Below are 23,251 nucleotides of genomic sequence, written 5' to 3' on the forward strand. Positions count from 1 at the left end.
CTTTGAATGTTCCACAAGAAATACATGATTTAAAACTAATAAACAAAGTTTAAGAGAATGAAATCGAAAAAGTAATGCATCTAGCATTCACTGACGATCAAATAGTTTCAGTTGAAAACAGACTAAAAATCCGTTTCATATCTACTTCATACAATCGCAAGTGTCGCAATATTTTCTGTTTTTAATATATACTTGAAATTATTGGGTTACACTTATCACACAATCTGTTGTGTTTCCTTCTCCCAGGTTTTTTTTATATATTTTTCCATACATTATAGTTTCTTTGTCTGGCAAATCTTGATGATCCCAGTTGACAATTATCAGACTGCAAAAATTTCGTTAAAATGTTAATGTTTTAAACATTTAAAAAAAAAGGCATGCTTAAACAAGTCCCGCGTAACTGTGTGTAATCGTGATTAAGATAAGCAACGTATTGGACGTAACATGGGTTTATCAAATATGCGTATAGATGCAACATAGTATGGCTATTTCTAATTTTAGCAGTAAAAAAATAGGGGATTCTAAGGAAATAAATTTCCGTTGAGTAAACTTGTTAAAAGGAAACAACTTCTATCAAGGAAGTTAATCTTTCTGTTATGCTATTTCATATTCGAATAAGTAAACGAATGAACATAATGATGAGCGAATGTTATAGAATATATGTGAAAAATTCAGGAAAAATTACGATATGAACGTGGTAAGTACACTTTTTGGTATTTTCCGAATATTTGATATCATTTTTACTATAATTATAGACGGCTGTTGTCTGCTCTATGGTCGGGTAGTTGTCTCTTTGACACATTCCCCATTTCTATTCTCAATTTTATTAGTAATATGATCTAGTGAAATAAAAAAATAAAAAAATGCTATAAAGTATTTGACCTGCTATCAGCCAGCTATTATACGCAAATCAGGTATATACATATATATTTGCTTACTACAGTCCTTGGATGGTGTAAACTTCCCACTAACACCATACACCATTACACCATTACACCATACACCATTACACCATTAACCATACACCATTACACCATACACGTTACACCTTTGTAGTGTATTCAAAAAATATCTATTTGTATCTTTGTTGTGCAACGGTTATGTTGAAATTACTATATACGTTACAGTTGATTTTTTGGTCCCCTTTGTGGTCGGCGCTTAAATAAAGGTAACAGTAGTAAACCGCTGTTCAAAATTCATAAATCGATTGAGAAAAAAACAAATCCGGGTTACAAACTAAAAATGAGGGAAACACATCAAATATAAGAGGAGAACTATGACACAATAGAAACACAACATTAAAATGTAACACACACAGAAACGAACTATAATATAACAGTGGCCATTTTCCTGACTTGGTACAGGACATTTTAAGAAAAAAATGGTGGGTTGAACCTGGTTTTGTGGCCAGCCAAACCTCACACGTTTATGGCAATGTTAAATATAACACTAAAATGACACCATTACATGACATGAATACAGTATAACCTTACGGACAGAGAATTACGCAAATAAACAATACAATATAGTACATTTGATAGTATAAGTCATGTAATTTTCTCCTCGTATACGCGTGAATTTGAATTGCAGAATAAAAACACTGAAATTGTATGAAAACAAACAAACACTCTACATACATATATCATATTGTATATGTATTTATCACCCTTTAAAACAAATTACAACAGAACATACGTTGTACATCGACTACAAATCAAAACAAGTATTCATAATGTCACAAGATATGCATATGTTTAAAGATATTATTACGGTTTAACCGATTCAATTTGTAGTGCTTGATAAAGCAGTCTGAATAATTCCTGAATCGTCTGTTCGAGGCTCCGTTTTGCAAAAACAAATTACATCAACCATATTACAATAAATGAAATAACAAGAAAGAAAAATTACAACATATGTTTTCTCATAATAATTGATGTTCGGAAAGTGTAGTCTTCAACATGTTCAAGCATGCCTTTCATTTTACATGAACTATTGTACGATGAATATGCAGTTTGAATAATTCCTGAATAATCTGTTTGAGTTCTACAAATCTTCAAAACTAAATTCTAAAAAATCACAATGATTAATTGCACTGCTTTTTTTGCAGTGTAATCATATCTATGTAGTATACGAACTCTGATAATTTATCAGAATGTTTGCTTTAGTAAAATATAAAGTCGTCCATTAGGTATAATGTCAAAAAATTCTGAATACGCTAAAACAAAACGGTAATGGAGAAAATGAGTTGACGTTGGTAGCAACTGGTCAGGTGTTCTATTCATCCTTCTGAACAACATAATTTGAGAATGAAAGGAAATAATATAGGTCAAAGGTCTTGTGTTTGCATTACAATGAATGGCACTACTAAGGACAACTAAATGGCTGTTGTGGTTACAAACTGTACCTCCTTTGTAAAGGTTGGATTGTGAAGTACATATTTGCTATAGAGACATATTGGGCATCTATTTTAACTTATTGACAAAAAATTCTAGAATAAATAACCCGAATTTGTATGACAATTAGAAAAATAAAGAATACAAATTCAGCTAGTCTATGTAACATTTGGATTTAAGTTTTTTTTTTTATAAAAGTTAAGAACTCACACGGACTATATTAAATATGAAATTCGATAGAACAGACCCTGTTAAAAAGAGATGAAAGATACTAAAGGGAAATTCAAAACTATTAAGTCAAGGAGAAACGAAAGTGACAACACCAGGGCTTAAAACGAAAATATCCACAAAAGACGTCATAGAAAACTAACGGTGGTAAAAAATATATTTACGTAAATCAAATATAGTTCTGAAAATTATAACAAGTAGGTTTGGAAAATGAACCAAAGTTGTCTTTTCCCAACAGTTGTCTTTTCCCATCAGTTGGCGTCCTTCGTTCTTTGCAAACACCTAAGCGAATTGTCTCGGAGGGAATTAATTTCGTAGTCATTTTTCATAGTACGTAAATCGAAAAATTCAATTTAAACCAAGTATCATGGAAAGATTCCTTTGTCTAACAAAGCTTTATTTTACGTGTCTGTCATTTACGATATATATATATATAAACTGTTTATTACAGCTTATTTATTAATAGATTGAGGAACTTTGTACAAGAATTCACGGACGATACATTGTTTCAGAGTTATAAGCAGAAATTAAAAAACGAAGGATTTATATAAAAAAGAGTTGTATATATTAGTTAACAGTAATAAGGAAGTTTGTTTTTTTCAAACACACATTCAAGTTGCGATGTTTATTCTTGGTTATTTACATGACAAATATATATCTATATATTTCATTCATATTTCCGCGTCAAATCTAGCTTCTAAATAGAACAAAGAACAGAGCTAGCATTGAAATGTTGTTCTACTGACATGTTTTAGTAGGAATTGTTAAGGTTCATCATAACAAATGATCCAAAAATGAGAAAAGTATTAAATTATTTTATCAAATATTGATACATTTGTAACTCATTATAAACCAATGTGTTCGTAATGCACATTACTATTATCTGGTGGTATCTTTTACAATATCAAAGGTCCTACAAAGGAAATAGTTCACCATGTAGCAGTCACTTAGTAGAAAAAACGCAATTTGTATTTTCTTTCTTTGAAACTCTTAAAAATAAAAGAATATTCTTTGTAGCTATACCTTTGTCCTACAAACATGACAAAGATTATTAAGTTATTGCTTATTTTATTTCAATTAAATTTTAAAGTAAGTCATAGGTTTCAAATTGAATAAAAGAAGTATCATCTTCTATATTTGAACTACTTTTGCTAAAAGCAGGATTAACAGGTTTTCCAAGTCTGTTTAATGATCTTGATATTAATATATATATGGAGTTAGAATGCAATAAAAAATGATCAAAGAAATAATACCGTCATTACATTTAAGCTACTGTGTTATCATTTTGAACAAGATAATCCAAATTTTAATTGCAACAAGTGATTCTTAATAGTTTTAATGCTTATCATCTTCCTTTCTTACAGATCTAAATTAAGGTAAAAAATATGCATATCGGCAGTCAAGAAAATTTTAAAAAGGAGAAATGACAATCGAGAAACCTTAGTCTGAAATACTTGATTATTCAGACGTTAACATTTAGCATGAGGAATAAAATGTAATTTTAATTAAAAAAAGGATCTGATTTATCTCATTACGGTAAGAAAGTGGTATGTGTCAGTTACAAAAAAGTCAATACAAACAAATAAAAAAATAAAGTTAGTAGTGGAACCAATGTTATGACCTTTTACGTAATTAGCAGGCATATAACAAAAATGGTAATATAGAACATGACCTTTTGTGTCCATAGTCACAACTGAATGAAGAAGTCATTAGAAATGATTATGTTCTAGTGAATATATTTCTTAACAAACAAAAAAGCTATTAGGTGCAAACGCTAGGTCCCCTTCTTATTTGTTTATCTATATCTTACAAATTGCGTTTTAATAGGCGTTTGTTAATTTTTTGGGGATTATTCCAATGTTGGTTTTTCGTATACAAATGGGATATAACATCTTATTTTACTGTAATGTCGTTTGTAGAGATCTCAATAAAGACATTATTCATATAAACTTATATCTATAAACCAATGAATGGCAAGAAGGAGCTTCTAAAGCCTTCTAGTAAATGATCGACTTTCTAGATAATCAAAATCCTAATACAGAGCATGTTCGTCTCCACCTTTATGAACTGAAACGGATTTGCGCTGATACCATTTTCTAATTTTTTACTATCTTCTTTTCCGTCTTGGAACATGTGTGATATTAGTCTACCAACAAGTTTCTGTCTTGAATGTATACGTCTTTACTTGAGGATCAAACAAAATTAATAATTTTTAAAATTTAATAAGTTAGCCAATTTTTTACAGTTAGCAGTTAAAACATAGTTGCTTAAACTTTGTTTTTACATGTAGTGAACATCTGATCATGTATTAAATTTTTCATAAAAAAAAATAAAATTATATGTGTCTTGCTAATAGTGGTTCGGTCAATTTGGCTTTGTTGAAGCCATACCATGCATATAGCAAACTAGTGTGCATTACAATGAATAGCACATGCTAAACCTTGATCCAACACCTAGTTTAAATCCCCTTTTATGTGAATTTTGTGGAGAATTTAACGGTACTGTTTTATATCTTTTTTTTTTTTTTTTTTGCTTGTAAATTTGTCTTTTTCTCTGTCATGAATGTTCTTGCGTGTATTTGTGCTGTATTTCTGTCACGTAGTGTTTTAGCGATATTTTTTAACACATTGTCATAAAGCGGGAGGTTTGGCATGCCATGAAACCATATTCAACCCACCATTTGTTCTTAAAATGTCCTCTACCAAGTCAGGAATATGGCAGTTGTTATCAAATAGTTCGTTTCTATGTGTGTTGGCGTTTGTTTGTATTGCACTTCGGTGTTCCTGTTGTTCTTTTGTTTTCCTCTTATAGTTGATGTGTTTCCCTCGGTTTTGGTTTGTAACCCGGATTTGTTTTCTCTCAATTGATTTATGACTTTTGAACACCGGTATACTACTGTTGCCTTTATATATATTACAATGTTTTTATCTGGTCCTATTCATTTAAAATATACTAGGAAAATAGCATGTCCTAGATGTAGTAAACATTAAAAACGTTACTATAATGTACTAGTATATGATTGTATACCTTTCTACAACTGTACAATGTAGTTTTTATATCTGATTCATTTATTTATATATCACTTTTATCTGAATTTTTACTTCCCTTTCGGTTTTCCCTTTTACTTCATTATCTGATTTTTATCGACTTGTTGCACGTTCTTAAAAGGGTCTTCACTGAAATAAATAAGTAAAATATACTGATACAAATAAACTTTTGGGTTATATGACTTCTTTTCCAAGGTTTAGATTGTGTTACATGCATATTTGCTTTCCCTAAATTTTACCTTTTTGTCACAATCCAGTGATTGTTAACACTAACAACAATTTCAGATTGCCTATAATTTATGTTTGTTGATTAAATCATAACTTTTTAACCGTTTATAACAATAACAATGGGGTGAGGATATGTTTTTCATGAATTCATAGCAAAAAAGGGTAATTTTTCAAAAGTCCTTCAATTTTTACTGAAACACATATTATCGGAAGGGCATCGGTGCCCGAGTGGTCTAAGTGGTTCAACTACTGTATCACTAGCCTGTCAACACTGAGGTTGTGAGTTTGAATCCCGCACGTGGCATGTGAGTTCGACACTTATTTTAAATGACTGAGTCTGATTCCTATTGCCGGGCACTCCGGCGTCCTCCACCAATACAAACTGAGCGATACGAAATAGATAATAGTGCTGAAAGTTGCGTTAAACACCCAGCAATCAATCATAACATAATATATGACACCAATTTTAATATGATTCTCTTGGGTAGAAAGCCACACCTTAATTTAAATGATATACTTGTAATAACATTGCAGAAAAAATCAATTATGTTTCTGAAGTGTAAGATAAACCACGATTTCCTGTTGGTTTAATCACTGTATCGTTCAACACTTAACAAGTGGTAATTATCAAACACTTGGTGTGATGATCTAATTAGTTCAATCTGAAAACATTGACTTGATGTGAAGTGGTAAAAATGTATACATAACTAAATATATTACGTAATGAATGCCTAACACAAGCATATTTTGCATTGGTTCATCAATGCTCTTTAACTTCGTACTTTATTTGGCCTTTTACACTTTTAATATTCGAGCGTCACTGATGAGTCTTTTGTAGACAAAACGTGCGTCTGTCGTATACTAGATCAGTCCTTCAAGGTACACTGGAAGACACTTTTTACATGCTGAGCCTACACGTAAACCTTATCTCTTTCATTGCTCAGTATACGAAACACCAACATTGGAATAATCCCAAAAATATTAACAAACGCCTATTTAAATGCAATTTGTAAGATATAAATAAAAAATAAGTAGGGGACCTAGCGTTTGTACCTAAAAGCTTTTTTGTTCGTTAAGAAATATATTAACTAGAACATTATCATTTCTAATTACTTTTTCATTCAGTTGTGACTATGGATACAAAAAGTCATGTTCTATAATGCCATTTTTGTTATTCGCCTGATAATTACGTAAATGGTCATAACATTGTTTCCACTACTAACTTTAAGTTTTTAATGATTTGTATTGACTTTTTTGTAACTGACACATACCACTTTTTTTTACCGTAATGAAATAAATCAGATCCTTTTTTTAATTGAAATTACATTTTATTCCTCAAGCTAAATTTTAACGTTTGAATAATCAAGTATTTCATACTTAGGTTTCTCTATTGTCATTCCTCCTTTTAAAATTTTCTTGACTGTCGATATGTATATTATTTACCTTAATTTAGATCTGTAAGAAAGGGAGATGATAAGCATTAAAACTATTAAGAATAACTTGTTGCAATTAAAATTTGGATTATCTTGTTCAAAATGATAACATACTAGTTTAAATGTAATGACGGTATTGTTTCTTTGATCATTTTTTATTGCATTCTAACTCCATATATATATTCATATTAAGACCATTACACATACTTTGAAAACCTGCTAAACATGCTTTTAGCAAAAGTAGTTGAAATATAGAAGTAGAGACTTCTTTTATTCAATTTGAAACCTATGACTTACTTTAGAATTTAATTGAAATAAAATAAGCAATAATTAAATAACCTTGGTAGGACAAAGGAATAGCTATAAAGAATGTTCTTTTATTTTTAAGAGTTTCAAAGAAAGAAAATTCAAATGGCGTTTTTTCTACTAAGGGACTTATACATGGTAAAATATTTCCTTTGTATGATCTTTGATATTTCAAAAGATATCACCAGATAATAGTAATGTGCATTACGAACACATTAGTTTATAATGAGTTACAAATATATCAATATATAATGAAATACATTTAATACTTTTCTCATGTTTGGATCATTTGTTATGATGAACCTTAACAATTCCTACTAAAAACATTTCATAAGAACAACATCTCAATGCTAGCTTTGTTCTTTTTTCTTACATTTAGAAGCTAGGTTTGACGCGGAAATATGAATGAAATATATAAATATATATTTGTCACGTAAATTACCAAGAATAAACATTACAACTTGAGTGTTTGACAAAAAAAAAGATAAATTATTGACCCTTTCCTTTTGCTTGCCATTGTACAAACCCTAAATGATATAGTGAAACAAAAATTCACAAATGTAACCCAGCTAAATGTATAATGACAGCCGAAATTATTCTTTGAATAATCTTTTTACTGAGTTAAATTTGCATATAAAACAAAATCTTGCGCTTATAGCCGATACTCCGATTGATCTTCAGAGACGTTTAAATTGCTTAGAAATATATTGTGATAAGTGGAATATGACTGTGAATATGGACAAATCTAATATTGTTGTATTTAAAAATGGTGGAAAATTATCTTCTAATGAGAAATGGTATTTTAAAGGAGAAGTTTTGAAAGTGGTCAGCTACTATAAATATTTGGGAGTTTATTTTTCCAACAGACTTAAATGGACTTATTGCTGCAAAACATTAAGTATGCAATGTGATAAAGCCCTTAATATGATAAAACATTGTATATGTAAACTTGGAACTAGAGACATAAGTCTTGGATTTAAATTATTTGACTCCATGGTAGCTCCAATACTTTATTATGGTGCGGAAATATGGGGTACAGATAAAGTGAAAGACATTGAAACTGTTCAAAATAAATTTTGTAAATGGCTACTTGGAATGGGTCAAAAAACTAATCATCACATAGCAAGAGGTGAATGTGGTCGTTATGAACTCTACGTAAACTATATGTGCAAGCCTATTAAATATTTTCTAAGTCTACAAAACCTTGATGATAGCAGACTACCAAAACAATGCTACCGTATGATGTTCAAAATGAATGAAAATGGACAAATAAACTGGTGTACGAAAATTCAAAAACTATTATTTTCATATGGATTTGGATATGTATGGGAAAACCAAAGTGTTGGAGATATAAAACTGTTTATGTTGTTATTTAAACAAAGACTAAAAGATGTGAACTTACAAACTTGGTCAGATTATATTGGTAATTCTTCCAAATGTTCTTTTTATTCGAAAATTAAAGATGTTATTATTATTAATGAAAATATTCAAAAGCTGTCATTTAAGCTCAAACATGAAATTTTTTCCATTATATGTTCTAATCATAGCCTTGCTATAGAACAAGGTAGACATGAAAATCAACCTAGGGAAAATAGATTATGTAGAATTTGTAATACAAATGAAATTGAAGATGAATACCACTTTATACTTGTTTGTCCGATTTTGTGTGATATAAGGAGAAATTTTTTACCCATATGGTGTCATAATAATCCTAACAAAGAAAAACTGATTAATCTGTTTAAAACTGATGATTTTTGTATTTTAAAAAATCTGGCAATATATATTATGAAAGCTAAAGTATTTCGAGATGAAGTTTTGACATTTTGAATGTATAGTAAAATATAAGTGGAAATGAACACTACTGATGACTGATTTATAAATATGATGATATGTGAATATGTAATGTGATTATTGTTTATTGTGTAATATGTAACTGTAGATGGCAAAATTATAAATTGTGTAATATAATATTTGTACCGTGGGCTGGAGGCCTTTTTTGTACAATAAACTTGATTTGATTTGATTTGATTAAAACAAAATTTTAAATACTGTTATACAAAAACAAAACATTTTGAAGAATGGCAATTTGATGATATTGAAATATATCATCAGCAAATCAACAGAGAAATCATTGGGCTTTAAAAGAAACAAAAGAGTGATTTTGTAATCAGTTGTGCATTTTAACATATGGCATAGTATATATCCACAATTCAATTTGTTTTTATTGATTTATCAAGTGTTTCACAAGGAAATGTTTGGTTTCGTTTTCTGAACATCAGCTATCCGCCTATAAACAACTTCCGGTTAAACATAGATGTCACTACGCCTAAAATAAAAACATGATGTTAGTTTATTTTGAATTAACGATAGAATTTAAAAAAAAAAATAAAAAAAGAAACGATAAAATTTACACAGCTATTTTTGTATGTATCTTGTCAATCGATAAACAGCTATAATGTTTTTATATTTGCGTAAATTTATCGAGCATGAAATAATAGTAGAGAAAAAATCAAACCAAAACAAAATGGAACATATGATACTCTCATAGTGATTACATGGTAATTCCAATTCCGATTGTTCATTAATCAAGACTAGAATGACTTGGATGGATAGTTGTCTCATTGGCACTCATACCACATCTTCTTATTTGTATAGAATGTCTATTGGTTTCAGCAATATCCATATTTACTTTGAAATGTGATAATTTCGCATAGAAAAATCTTTCTATAATTTCGGTTGAAAAATAGTGGCGAGTTCCATGATTTATCAAATGTTGGCCAGAAAAAATACATGTAATTTCATTTATCTATGACAAAGATTAATTGCATAGCTAGCATCCCACAAATATGATCATACGGTCATGTACAATTCTATCATAACTGTATTCTCAAAACTGACTTAATACTTTATTTTTGGGGGTTTTAAGAGGTGTTAAGATCAAAATGACCGTTTCTGATTAAAATTAGTTCACTAGTGCATTGTTTTTTTCAGAGTTGTGTATGAACAATTAGAACGTAGATTTTTACTGAGGGTATATTTCAATCAATAATTTGTTCTGTTTACCTTGTTTCAGCAGAAATATTGTGATGAATATTTTATAAAAACAAAAAAAAACTTTGGTACAATAGTTCGGTGTATATATGATTTGTTATGCTTTAAAAAAGTGTTCCCTTGTTTAAGCCATTTATCACTTGAGTTGTTACGATAAATCCAAACTCAAAAACGACTAAAGTTAATGGTCTTAAGAGAGGCCATATATCAACTCGAAAAAGAGTATTTTTTTTTACATTTTGACGCTTAATTTAGGAAGTTGCAGCACTTACAATCCGCATATTTATAACCAGAAACTTCAAGCAAGAATGAGTGAATATTTATCCATAATGACTTAGAATTGAGAAAAAATATTCTTGAAAATATTCTGTAAAAGGCTATAAGAATAGCTAAACCAATCAGATGATGAGTACTCTGAACGAAGGAAGGTCCGCTTGATAATTACACAAAGAAAAATGGAACCTTCATGAGAACTCAACCAATCAGATGGTATGAATTACACGTGGGGAAAATGCAATATTCACAGGATGTATGTTAAGTACAATTTAATGACTTCGTGTAAAAAGGGTGGCGGTAAATCAATTTTAACCATTTTAATGGAGGACAATAGTTAAATACTAGATATCAAAACATAGACAACCGGAAATAAAGGTTGTGTGGAAAGTATGCAATATGCAACGTTTTCACAGATAAGTAGAGCATTGAGTGTAAGCTCATATTCAAAACAGTAGTTTAAAGTGTGGGCGAAAATTCTTTTGTTCCTTAAAAAGACTATGCATGTCTCATTGCGTTTTTCTTATTTAGACTCAATTTGTGGTATAACTACCCTCAAAGGAAAGTTGACGTTTACGTGGTGTATTAAAATATGCATGTGTTAGGCTTCTCAAAAATAATGTTTGTTTGTCCTGGTGCATTTCAAAAGAAGATTTCTATCTCAAAACTCGTTTTAAACAGTTTGATGTAGAAAAGCTCTTAACATTTACAGATAATAGATAAGATTTTAAAAAAAGTGTGTCATTTTGCAGTAATAAATAAAGGAGAATTTCATTTTGATTTTGAATAGATTGTTTTATTCTAAATATATTAGAAACAACTTATTTCAGAAGGGAAGTGGAAAAAATTGTCCGACTTCTATCTTTATAGTACATTATGATGTATACGATAATTGATATTTTAACATTTTATTTAAACATTTTAATAAAAGGTAGTTAAAATCAAGAAATTTACGAATAAAAAAAATGTGCATTAACAGTTTTAGCAATTATATATTTGACACAAGGTCATTTTTTTTATTCGAAGACGTCTACCCTGTTATGATGACTCATCTAAGTGATATTTCTCTTGACCTTTATTGTGTCATGTATTTCATTTCCAGATAGCAATGTGGTCCGTTGTGATTCTTACAACATCTGCTGTTCTGACAGTAACTGCACAGGGTAAGTTTGGCCTTTTCATACTTTTCGTTTAATGTATGGTATTGTATATATATAAAAAAGAAGATGTGGTATGATTACCAATGAGACAACTTTCCACAAGAAACATAGAAGTTAATAACTAAAGGTCACCTTATGGCCTTCTACAATGAACAAAACCCATACCACATGGTCAGCTATAAAAGGCCCCGAATTGACAAATGTTAAACAATTCAAACGAGAAAACTAACAGTCTGATTTATGTAGAAAATAATGAACAAAAAACAAATATGATATACAGCAACAAACGACAACCACTGAATGACAAGCTCTTGACTTGGGACAGGCACATAGAGAATGTGGCGGGGTTAAACTTGTTTGAAGACGCCAACCCTTCCCTTAACCTGGGACAGGGGAGTAACAGGACAACATAAGAACAAATTATTAAAATCAGTTGAAAAGGGCTTAACTCATCAGATCGATACAAAGCAGAATGACATCTAACAAAAACACAGACCGAACGTGGCAAGGTATTTATACATTCCCACAACAACAAAGAACACTAAGTACAGATCTGAGAGTACCCCCGGTCACTGACAGCTAGTTCAAAGCCAATAACAACTAATATAAAAATCATGCATCTAAGACTAAAAAACGTTGGAAAATTGTTGTATCATGCATGCCATATATGGCCAAATCCCAGGTACTTTATTCATATGATTAGCACCACGTGACTTTGGCCCTTTTAATTTAAACTACCTCCCTTAAGTATAGATTGAAAATATAAACTATATAACACTTGTGGATAATCCAGTCTTTAAACGTCTTGGGTCTAAAACTAACGTGTCTTTAAAAACTTCCTTGGGCGGATATTTACGAATATGTTGTGTAAGTTCTAAGGGAAAATGTTTAAAATTTGACTATTTACGAAATGGGAAGAATGAAATCATCATGTTATTAAAAGAATTTAGCCGAAAGCATAAGAAAGCAGGTGAGATAACAGTTATTTTACCTGATAATTTAACCTGCAAGGTGTTTCCCTATATGCGAACAAATCATGAACACTGTCTTCTTGATTTCTACTTTGAATCTTGTTTTTTTTTACAATTTTTCGTTATTTTATATAGCAAATATACTACGAATACGTTTCCGATTTTTAAACTGAAAAGGCCGAAAGTTTTCAAAGTAGACAATGTTCATTTATCATGTTATACACGATCCAAAGGCAAAAATACATGTACAATTCACCTATATGCGAACAAATTGTTGACGTGACTTAAGAATTGGCATAATTGTAAATTGTATTATAGGGGCAGGTATAATCCTATTGTAATGGCTATCCTCGTGATAGGGCAATATTGCCGCTATGGAAATTAGCAAAGTACCCCCAATTTTGCCATATGGGGTGTATAATTCAATTCATTTAATATTCGATATAAGAATCGCACCGCGATATTAAATTTACAATGTATGAAAAGTGCAATTCGACAATTGATTGATTAAAGCAAGTAAATCGATAAACTTAAGAAATAATTCATGGAAGCCATAGGTTAGTTGGAAATTTATACATGGCCCAGGTCAAGGCCATGTGTAAATTTCCAACAAATCTATGGCTTTTATGAATTATTTCGATTCTAATAGGACAAATACGGTAATCTAACAAACTGAAGCGAGGGTGGGTATGCCGTGTGTGTGGCTGTTCTATTTTACCCTCTGTTAGATAAAGCTATAAATGTCCAATAAATCTATAGCTTGCATGAATTATTTCTTAAAAAAATATGTTTTTATTTCTTTTAAATCTCAACCCCAACGTTTGCAATTTTTAATTTACATTTTTTTCTCGTAAGCTACCGTAAAATCCACAGTTGACATTTCATCACTAAGGAGCCGCCATGTTGACTTACTGAAATCAGTAAATGTACGACTGATGCAATAGAATAGAAAATAAAACAACACATACCTCAAAACTCCATTTTAATGCAATATTATCCGAATTTGGGGGATTCACGTAACGGAAAAACCTTCAGCTTTAGTGTTTTCATTCGTATGACGTCATTTGTTTAAATGACTTTCATCCTCCAAAAGCATTAATGGAATTTCGCGGAATTTAATTTCATTTTCATTTTGTACATTTTTCCGAGCTCTTATGTATTAATTCCTTTTGTTATACATCAGAATAACGGTTCTGTAGTTTTTTTTTCAATTACAGTTTTTAACACAGCAAAATCGGCATAGCGTTTGCATATAGGTTACGATACATGTGGATTTATGTAGGAGGTATATTGTAACAGCCATTATTATGTACATCTCTGAGTCTGCGCTAAGTATAGATATATCGAGAATTTTATCACGGTTTTGTTTACAAAACTAAAGAAGCACGTCATATCAGAATAATTAATCGTTGGCTGTAACAAACTGATAAAAAAAATAACACATATTATGTTATATACATATATCCTGCAATGAACATCGACACAGCGCGTTATTGATTTTCAAAGATAACCAGGCGAACATCGTTGTCAATCATTTTTCGTTTTTCATATTGATTCGTTGAATGAGGTATTTAGGATTCGAAACTATACCGTTCTGGCTTTTATATTGCTTTATATTTCAGACTGTAGACCCTGGAGGCTTTATACCTTGTATACAAATACCTTATGTTCCTAATTTAAGGTCTGTCATATGTTCATTGTCCTTGGTCCAGTTTGAAATGTTCAGCGAGTGCTAAAAAAATATTTTTGTTTTCTTGACTAATTGTCTTATTATGAGTAAAATACTAATTAAATTTGATACGTAAGGTCCTTGCAATGTCTACATGTCTGTCAGATATGGTTTACCTGACTTTGACCTCATTTTATATATCAATGGTCAAGGTTTAAGTTCCATATATGGGATACTATAACCAATTGGTCATTGAAATGGGTAACTATCCGTTTGGCAATGTTCATCTTACCTTGACCTTGTTTACATGGATCATTGATAATGTGATGTTTATATGATATTTGAAGTGAAAACCTTTATCCGAAAGATTTTCAATATAAATTGACTTATGATCAGTAAGGCACGAAAAATATTTATGCGTCCCGTTACCAAATGGCTACTTCAATCATATTTAATCTTTGAAATTTTACAGTCGTAAGCTTGAAGAATTAGGAGTGAGTTCTTAATATCAGCGTCGGCAGTTACAGTAGTTTAGTTAATTATTTTTCTACTGAATTTTTGTAGGTGTGATATATAATTCAGTATTATCAAAGTATGGAGGGTTTAAACTTGTTGCAGCTGGCTGCGAACTTTTTTATTTGACGAACACATAACCATAAAAACATATATTTCTATATCATAAATTGAGTCTGTAAACAGTTCAAAACCAATAATACATTTAACATTTAGGTTGATTAACATTAATTTATCTTAATATTTGTTTTAAAGAAAACCTCATGTTGAATGGAACTGCTAGACAAAGTAGTACACAACGATCGGACTGGGGAGCGGGTCGGGCAATCGATCCACCGGTATCGAATGACTTTTTATCTGGTTGTACTCATACCAAAGCGAGAAGAAATATTAAAACAGCATGGTGGATGTTTACATTTTCATTTGGTCTTGCATATGTCACAGATATTACAATATACTACAGACAAGACAGTATGTATAAACGACTAATTTTAAATTCAACAGAAGCGACGTAATATAGCAACTGTTAATGAATGTACAGTTTTGTTATTCCTTAATACACTACAAACCAGTAAAAGTCTGAAATGGCCTATATCTGTACTCGACTGTACTGATTTTTACTCGACCAGTCTGAATTGGCCTGAATTTTACTCGACATAACTCGACCCCAGTCTTAACCATACTCGACTGTACTGATTTGTACTTGACCCTTATCTTTGCCATTGAAAATAGTCTGAACTATTACTCGACCAGTCTGAAACAGTCTTAACCCATTCTCGACCTGTACTCGACCTATTTTTTTCAGTCTAAACCATACTCGACCAAAGGTCTGAACAATACTCGACCAGTCTGAACCATACTTGACCAAATAACCTCTACTTTTTCTAAATTTTAACTGTTGAAATAAATTTCTTTTTAACTGACATGACAACAGCCACAATAAAATAAAGATATATTATAAAAACAGATTTTTACATTCTTACATGATTCTCAGATTTATCGAATAGAGATAGTTAAATCAAATTATCTTATATAATAATTTAATTATATTAATTTTAAAGTTTTAGAGTTTTGTTAAAAAAAGATTTTCTTTTACCTAAAAACCACACCTATACTGAGGGTAATTAAACCTTATTAAGGTGCTCCTTGTTTGGCATGTGTGTTTTTTTTAATTAATTTTCCTAAATTCCTAAATAAAAACTACATAGGTTTCAAGGTTACAGACAAAAAATGTACAATAGTTATATAATTATCTTTTTAATGAGGTAACAACAGCCAACAAAATCACTGAAATTGTTTAACCTTACTTTTAGAAATATATCCATTATTATAATTTGGGATATATGATATACAATATATATCAAAAAGTGATAAAAATTAAAGAAATTGTTCTTCTGATTAGTGGTGAAGTATAAAGTAATACTTCCTGCTTGGGGCAAACTCATGAAAAAGATCACACCTGGTCAGAGAGTATTAAATTCTAAATGAAATGCATTCAAAATTGCAACATCCTGTGAAACTTAAATCGCAAGGCCTTTTGAATTCACTAGATAAGTAATACACGAGTTTAAGAAAAATAGTGTTTTCTTTTTACCTGTAAAACACACATGTACTGAGGTAATTAAACCTTATCAAAGTGCTTCTTGTATGTCATGTCTTTAATTTTGACAAAAAATATTTAAATTTAATTGAAATAAATTTTTACTGTAACTTTGGAACACATTTCCTTTTTTAAAAGTTTAACACAGGATTACTATGGAAGTTCAATTATCATGATTATATTTAATTCTTGGTTTAACAAAACAAAGGTGTAATTTTTTTAATTTATTAAGTTGCTTTATATGCTATTTTATATATATTTTAATAAAAAAAATGTTCACTGCATTATTAACTAAACTCAACTGACACCATAAATCTATACGAGGCTTAAGTTAATGGTGAAAATTGTCCAGTAACCATAAAATATATCTGAAACATTCAAAAAATTGTGAATAACATTGAAAATATTAGTCACAATTCAGTTTTGAGATTATTTGATCAGCTTGTTTTATTTTTATTTTAAAGGTGATATATATGTATGTATATAAGTGTTGATGAATATGGTGATGAAGTTATATTATGTTTATTGTGAAATTTTGCTTTCAATGCTATATTAAATACATTTTTAATTTCAAATTGTTGTTCAAATTTCTAGCCAGGTGAAATAGCTAAATTGATGAAATACAATAGATACAAAAAAATAGGTCTAGGTTGGTTAAGACTTGGTCGAGTATGGTTCAGACTAGGTCGAGTATGGTTCAGACTAGGTCGAGCATGGTTCAGACTAGGTCGAGCATGGTTCAGACGCGTATAAAATGGTACTGGTTGAGTAAGGGTCGAGTACAAGTTCAGACTGTTAAGTATGGTTCAGACTACAGTCGAGTATTATCAAGTAAATTTCAGACAAATTCAGACTGGTCGAGTAAAAATCAGTACAGTCGAGTACAGTTATAGGCCATTTCAGACTTTTACTGGTTTGAAGTGATATTGCCGGCATTTTTTTAATTTTTGGTTATTTTAGTGTTATTTAATGAAAATATAGCTTAACAAAACGTTGACCATCATTTCATAATTGGAGAACACTGAAATTTACTGAAGTTAAATTTTGGGCCTGAAATAGTCAAATTCATAATGAACGGGAGGTATTCCTGATATCCATTCTGTACGAAAAGCATTAAGCTGTCAAACGGGAACGCTCAACATACATAAATTAAGAAAATTCCCATGTTTCCATGTATTCACAAAATGTTCCCTCAACATTAAAGTTATGTTTGGGCAAGTCACCGTGTATGAAAGAAATCGAGAGTTTTTTTTTTTTTTTTTTTTTTCCAAGTATCTGGTAAACATCTTTATCAAGGAGGCTAGTGAGAAGATAATTACATATTACGATTGCACTAAGTAAGCACCTTCATTCAAATTATTTTATTGATACTTTTATAAAACACTGTGAAAACTTTTTTTTTTTTAGAAAAAACCAAAAACTAGAAAAAAAAATATAACCCAAAGAACAATCATGATAATAGCGAACACAGCTAGTTGTGCAAAACTTGTCACAAAGTAGATCCTCAATTGGTGTTCTTTAAAAATTAGACACCTTATCGTTATTTGTTCGCCATTTCTGACCATCACAGATGCTCCCGTGAAATGTATAAGTTGGATAATGTCGCGAAATACCAGGTTAATTGTCATAAATTCCGAAATAGCGTTAAGGTTTATTGAAGCTTTTAACACCTGTCCTTTCTTTTCAATATCATTTTGTTATATTTGTTTTTAAATAACTTGCATCGACAGCTCTTTTTTTTTTTTTTGGCTCTAAATACTTTGATATCTAAGTGTAAGAAAAATCATTTAAAGGAAAACATTTAGAAATCAAATTAACGTCATGGAAATTTATATGACGAACTCGTAGCGTTAAAGCGTTTTTTTTTAATTAATCGGTTATGCTCCTTTTGCGCTAGGCGGTACTCTTGTGCCAATCACTTCCGGGAAGTATTGATTATGTTATCGAATGCAAATTATCTTGACGACTTTAAAATAAATCGATTAAATGTGGTCGGTTTAAAGAATTACCGCAGTAACCACAATCCGTTTGTTATACGGGGAAAAGCGAAACTAATCGACAGAGCAAATGGTGTTTATTTAAAACAATGTGAAAATTAAGCTTGAAAGACTCAAATTATTTAGAGCGAGATGACATGGAAAATTACGCAGAGATGCAGAGAAGACAAATTATTGATGCCGTTCGGACAAATCAAAGGCTAAAAAAACAACCGAGTTCCCATAACGGAGCACCTTCTTGAGTAAGACCAATTTCAGCTTGATATATCACGACTCTCTACAATACTCCAGAGCCTGCCTTCTGTGTTGACAGGCTAGAGGTGCAGTAGATAAACCACTCGGCCACCGATAATCCTCCTTGATAGAAGGTTGTTGGGTATATGTTTGCTATTAAACAAGGGGTTCTTAACTGTAATGCTAAATTCATCCTTCCGAACGTCTTACCATCATGGTTTGGTTGACCATCATGGCATATATATGTGTCATAGATGACAACGAACATGAATCAAATATTGTAGCACAATCCCATCCACTTTTTCTCTATTGTGACATTACCGAATGCGACTTAGTAACGCGTTTTCTCTTGCCTTGATCAACACGAAAGGTGTCTGTTTATCCCGAGTGTTCGATTGAATTCGTGTATCTCTGTCTATAGTGTTTTGTAGAATGTAGTTTGTCTTTTTGTCGATTTTTTCTCTTTTGCTATACAAGGATTGCTTATTTTACATCGACATATGGTTTTTAATTGTCTTCTTGGTACCTTCTATGCTATTTTGTATATGAAAGCAGGGACGGACAACTATGAATTCAAAAGTAACTTCCTATTGTCACGACATTGTTTTGTTTTGTTTTTTTTGCGATTAAATTAGCAGGATAAAGTTCAAAGCAAATAGAGACTGGTTACATTTGTAGATTAATATCATCAATACACTCAAATAAATGAAAATTATAGATGTCATAGCGAGTGAGAATTAGATATTGATTGATATCAACTCGAGATGATTCAATTCAAAACGTAATAAACGAACCTGTGGTAAGTTTAATAATAAAGCAGAATCAAATTACGAGAATATATTTTTCGTTCCGCATGCTTCACTTCAAATGTAAGTACGCTTACGGCTTTGAGCACATTGTGTCATGAATCAAGATTATTCTAAAAACATCAGACGTTTTTAAGCTTTTGAAGGCTCCAAAATTCAGAATAGATTCAAATTTGACAAAATTATTTTTGTTTATGTAAAACATACGAGTGTATATTATTGAAGGGTCACAAATATCCTTTCTAAGCATGCTAAGGGGGAAATGCTGTCCATATGACATTTGAAAGTCATCATTGACCTAACGAGTAGCAAATAGAAATGTCGTAGTTTCGTAACCCATTTCAGGAATGGTCAACCAATGATGCATGTAAATTGTGAAATATTTATAAGCTCGTCAAGCCCATCTTTTTAAATGTTAAAGTTGTCTGTCTGGAAAGCTCGAGGAGAAAAGTCTAATTATTTAAAGGTATGATACTATGTATATATGTATGAAGTCACGTGAGGATTTCTTGTTTTAACTAAAATAGAGTTTGTTTTAACTCAGGAACACTTAACAAAAAGTATACATCTCTTTTCGGGGTTTTTTCGGACATGAAGACCTAGAAAAATAAAAATGAATCCCCATTCTTTAGTTTTATTTTGGCACGTTTTGTAAAAACTCAATTTTTTATCATTTCAGTGCTTTCCCGAGAGTGTATATCAAACTTGATTTGGAGTAAGACATTATGGAAACATTAACGTTAGATCTCTCTGTATCGTGTGCCCTTACGTATTTGAACCTTATATAAGAAGGAAAATGCATACCAATATCTATTATGAAATATACAAAATAAGATATTGGTATCCTAAAACAAATTCCCTTTGAAGTGATGGAAACCGGCGAAATGTGAAAAGTTTCTTAATTCTTCCAATCTAATGATAATTGTCATAATTCCCTTACGATTTTTTAATATTTACCTTGATTCTGAATAAAATAAATTTTTGCAGTTTTCTATGCTTTCAAAATCTTTCTGACTGTGTGAATCTTTCTTGGTTTTCTTACTACAACCGGAAAATACTTATCGATATATTTTATTTGGTCAATGATTGAATTCAGTAGTGTCAATCCCTGAATAAAGACATAGTAACATGTGAAATATACTATTGGTATCGGTATCGAATTCGACCCGGAACTTGTTAATTATTGGTTATATTAATTATGTGGAAAACAAAAGGGCCTGGAATGGTGTAAATTTTAATCAACACCATTGTCCTATGTTAGTTACATATAAAGTTGAATTCTTCAATTCGTCGTAAATTAGACCTCGTTATTTTAGTAGTACAGATGTATCACTTTAATTGTATAACTATGGGAAATGTATGCATAAGTATAGCCGGTACACGCACAAGTACATATATGTTGGTTCAACCGAACAGCTATTAAATACAACAAAAATATTATATTTGTTTGACTATGGCCACAACATGCTTTTAATAAAGTAAATATAAGCTTTTAATAGCTGATGGAAAACAAATCTGATTATCCTTTACAATCAAAAGTTTGTGTTTGATAGCAATTTTAAAGCGAAGAAGTCAGCCGAACATACTAAATATGAAGAAACATATGTATTGCATGGCTTTCCTGTAAGTTAACATTTTGTTGTAAATATAAGGAACCTAAGTGTTCTTCATTTTGCAGTTATATTTCATATAACTGAATTTTTCAAGCTTTTTTAATAAAGTATTTTGTACGAATATTCTCTTAGTTATAAGGATAATTACTGCATTAAATAATTTAATTCAATTCAGCATAACAATTCCTTGACCTTAAAATATTGACCAATCTTGTCAATAGCCATCTACTTCGATAGTCTACTAACTGTAAACCTTTAGTTACTATTATGATAAATTAGTAATAAACACACTACATATTTGAAAGATAACTAGACTTATTTAGATATCATTATCAAAATCAATCAGTTCTTTGGTGTATTTATTTCATTATTCGATTAGACGAAGCAACCGAATCACGATCAAGCAGTTATTAGCTGGTTTTTGTTTGTTTGTATTTATGAGTTGTTCTAGTATATATATATATATATATATATAAATAGGTTTGACAAAAGGATTTTTTTATTATTCGGTATCATTCTTTAAGGTCTACTTTAGGTTACGTAAAATGCTATTGTTTGTTATTGATTCGCTATAACAGATGATAAGTTTAACCCTATTATTTTCTTTATATTGATGAAATCTATTGTCTGGTAATCTTGCTTATATGGCTCCACTGTGCAATTCGTTAATGTTTTAATAGTTGCTGCAGGCTTTTCTCACTTTTGGTCGACATGTCAATGGATTGCAAAATATTTTAAATACATATATGTAAACCTATTTCAAATATCTACAAGAGTGGCACAATATTTTGTCTGTTCTTTGAATACTGTCTGCTTATGTTCTTGTTTTCTGGACGTTGATAGGAGCATTGAAACCGACAGTTATCCTCCAGTCACTCGTATTCATTGTTGTGTGCAAAGATAGTCCGAGATTGCTTTCACGTCCGATGGCCTTTTTATGACTTGCTATGGAATGTGTGAACACAGTCCATATAAAAATAAAATGGAAATTGACTACCAAATATATCAAAGGGACATCGCTCTGCAGTCCTACGGTCCCAGTTTGTCCTATAAAAAGCCGTCACACGACATACCAATCAAGGACTAGTGCAAAGGCAAAGCTACCATCTAACAGCTCATATCTATCAACATTGAGTAAGGACAGTTTCTGACGTTTTGTGTGTCTACATCACTATTAACAATTTAAACAGCTTAAACATGTTCGTGTCCATACTTTTAATTCATTTTTCAAATTAATGTATTTCAGCTGCGATTCGAATGGATGGATTCGCATTGTATGTGACGAATGTATCAGCTACAGTTGCTCCTCCTGATGGCTACCTGTGTTTTGCTGATACTAAACCTGGGTTTCCCAATGTTACTATGACTATTCCTTGTTATCAGATGGGGAAATATGTCATATATTATGATACAACCGGCAATTCTCAGCCATTAAACAAACGTGGTGATACAATAACATATGGACCGATCATAGAACTGTGTTATGTTGAAATAAATGGTGAGTTAATATTGTAGCACAATAAAACAGAAGATCAATTTCACACTTTTTGTTCACAACAGAATAAATGAGCGCTATACCTGTCGCCATATTGTGTATTTCAAGACAATTATAATTCGTGCAGTTTCCTGAATTTTATTATGGCACATATCAAATCCCGTCAGAGACAATGTAACAGTAACAACATACTGCTGTATCAATAAAACACATCTATATAGCCTACCATTCATT

The 23,251-nt window shown here is 30.8% G+C and overlaps 1 protein-coding gene across 1 annotated transcript; it reads left to right on the plus strand.

Moving 5' to 3' along the window:
* Positions 1-611: 611 nt before the first annotated feature.
* On the plus strand, positions 612-23,037 carry LOC127738204 (uncharacterized). Its single transcript, XM_052249369.1, has 4 exons — positions 612-697; positions 12,062-12,122; positions 15,528-15,743; positions 22,769-23,037. The coding sequence occupies exons 1-4, from the start codon at positions 689-691 to the stop codon at positions 23,035-23,037; spliced, it is 555 nt and encodes a 184-aa protein (XP_052105329.1). The 5' UTR covers positions 612-688.
* The last annotated feature ends 214 nt before the right edge of the window (positions 23,038-23,251 follow it).

Source organism: Mytilus californianus, unplaced genomic scaffold (assembly GCF_021869535.1).
Source record: "Mytilus californianus isolate M0D057914Y unplaced genomic scaffold, xbMytCali1.0.p SCAF_1, whole genome shotgun sequence".
Classification (NCBI taxonomy): domain Eukaryota; kingdom Metazoa; phylum Mollusca; class Bivalvia; order Mytilida; family Mytilidae; genus Mytilus; species Mytilus californianus.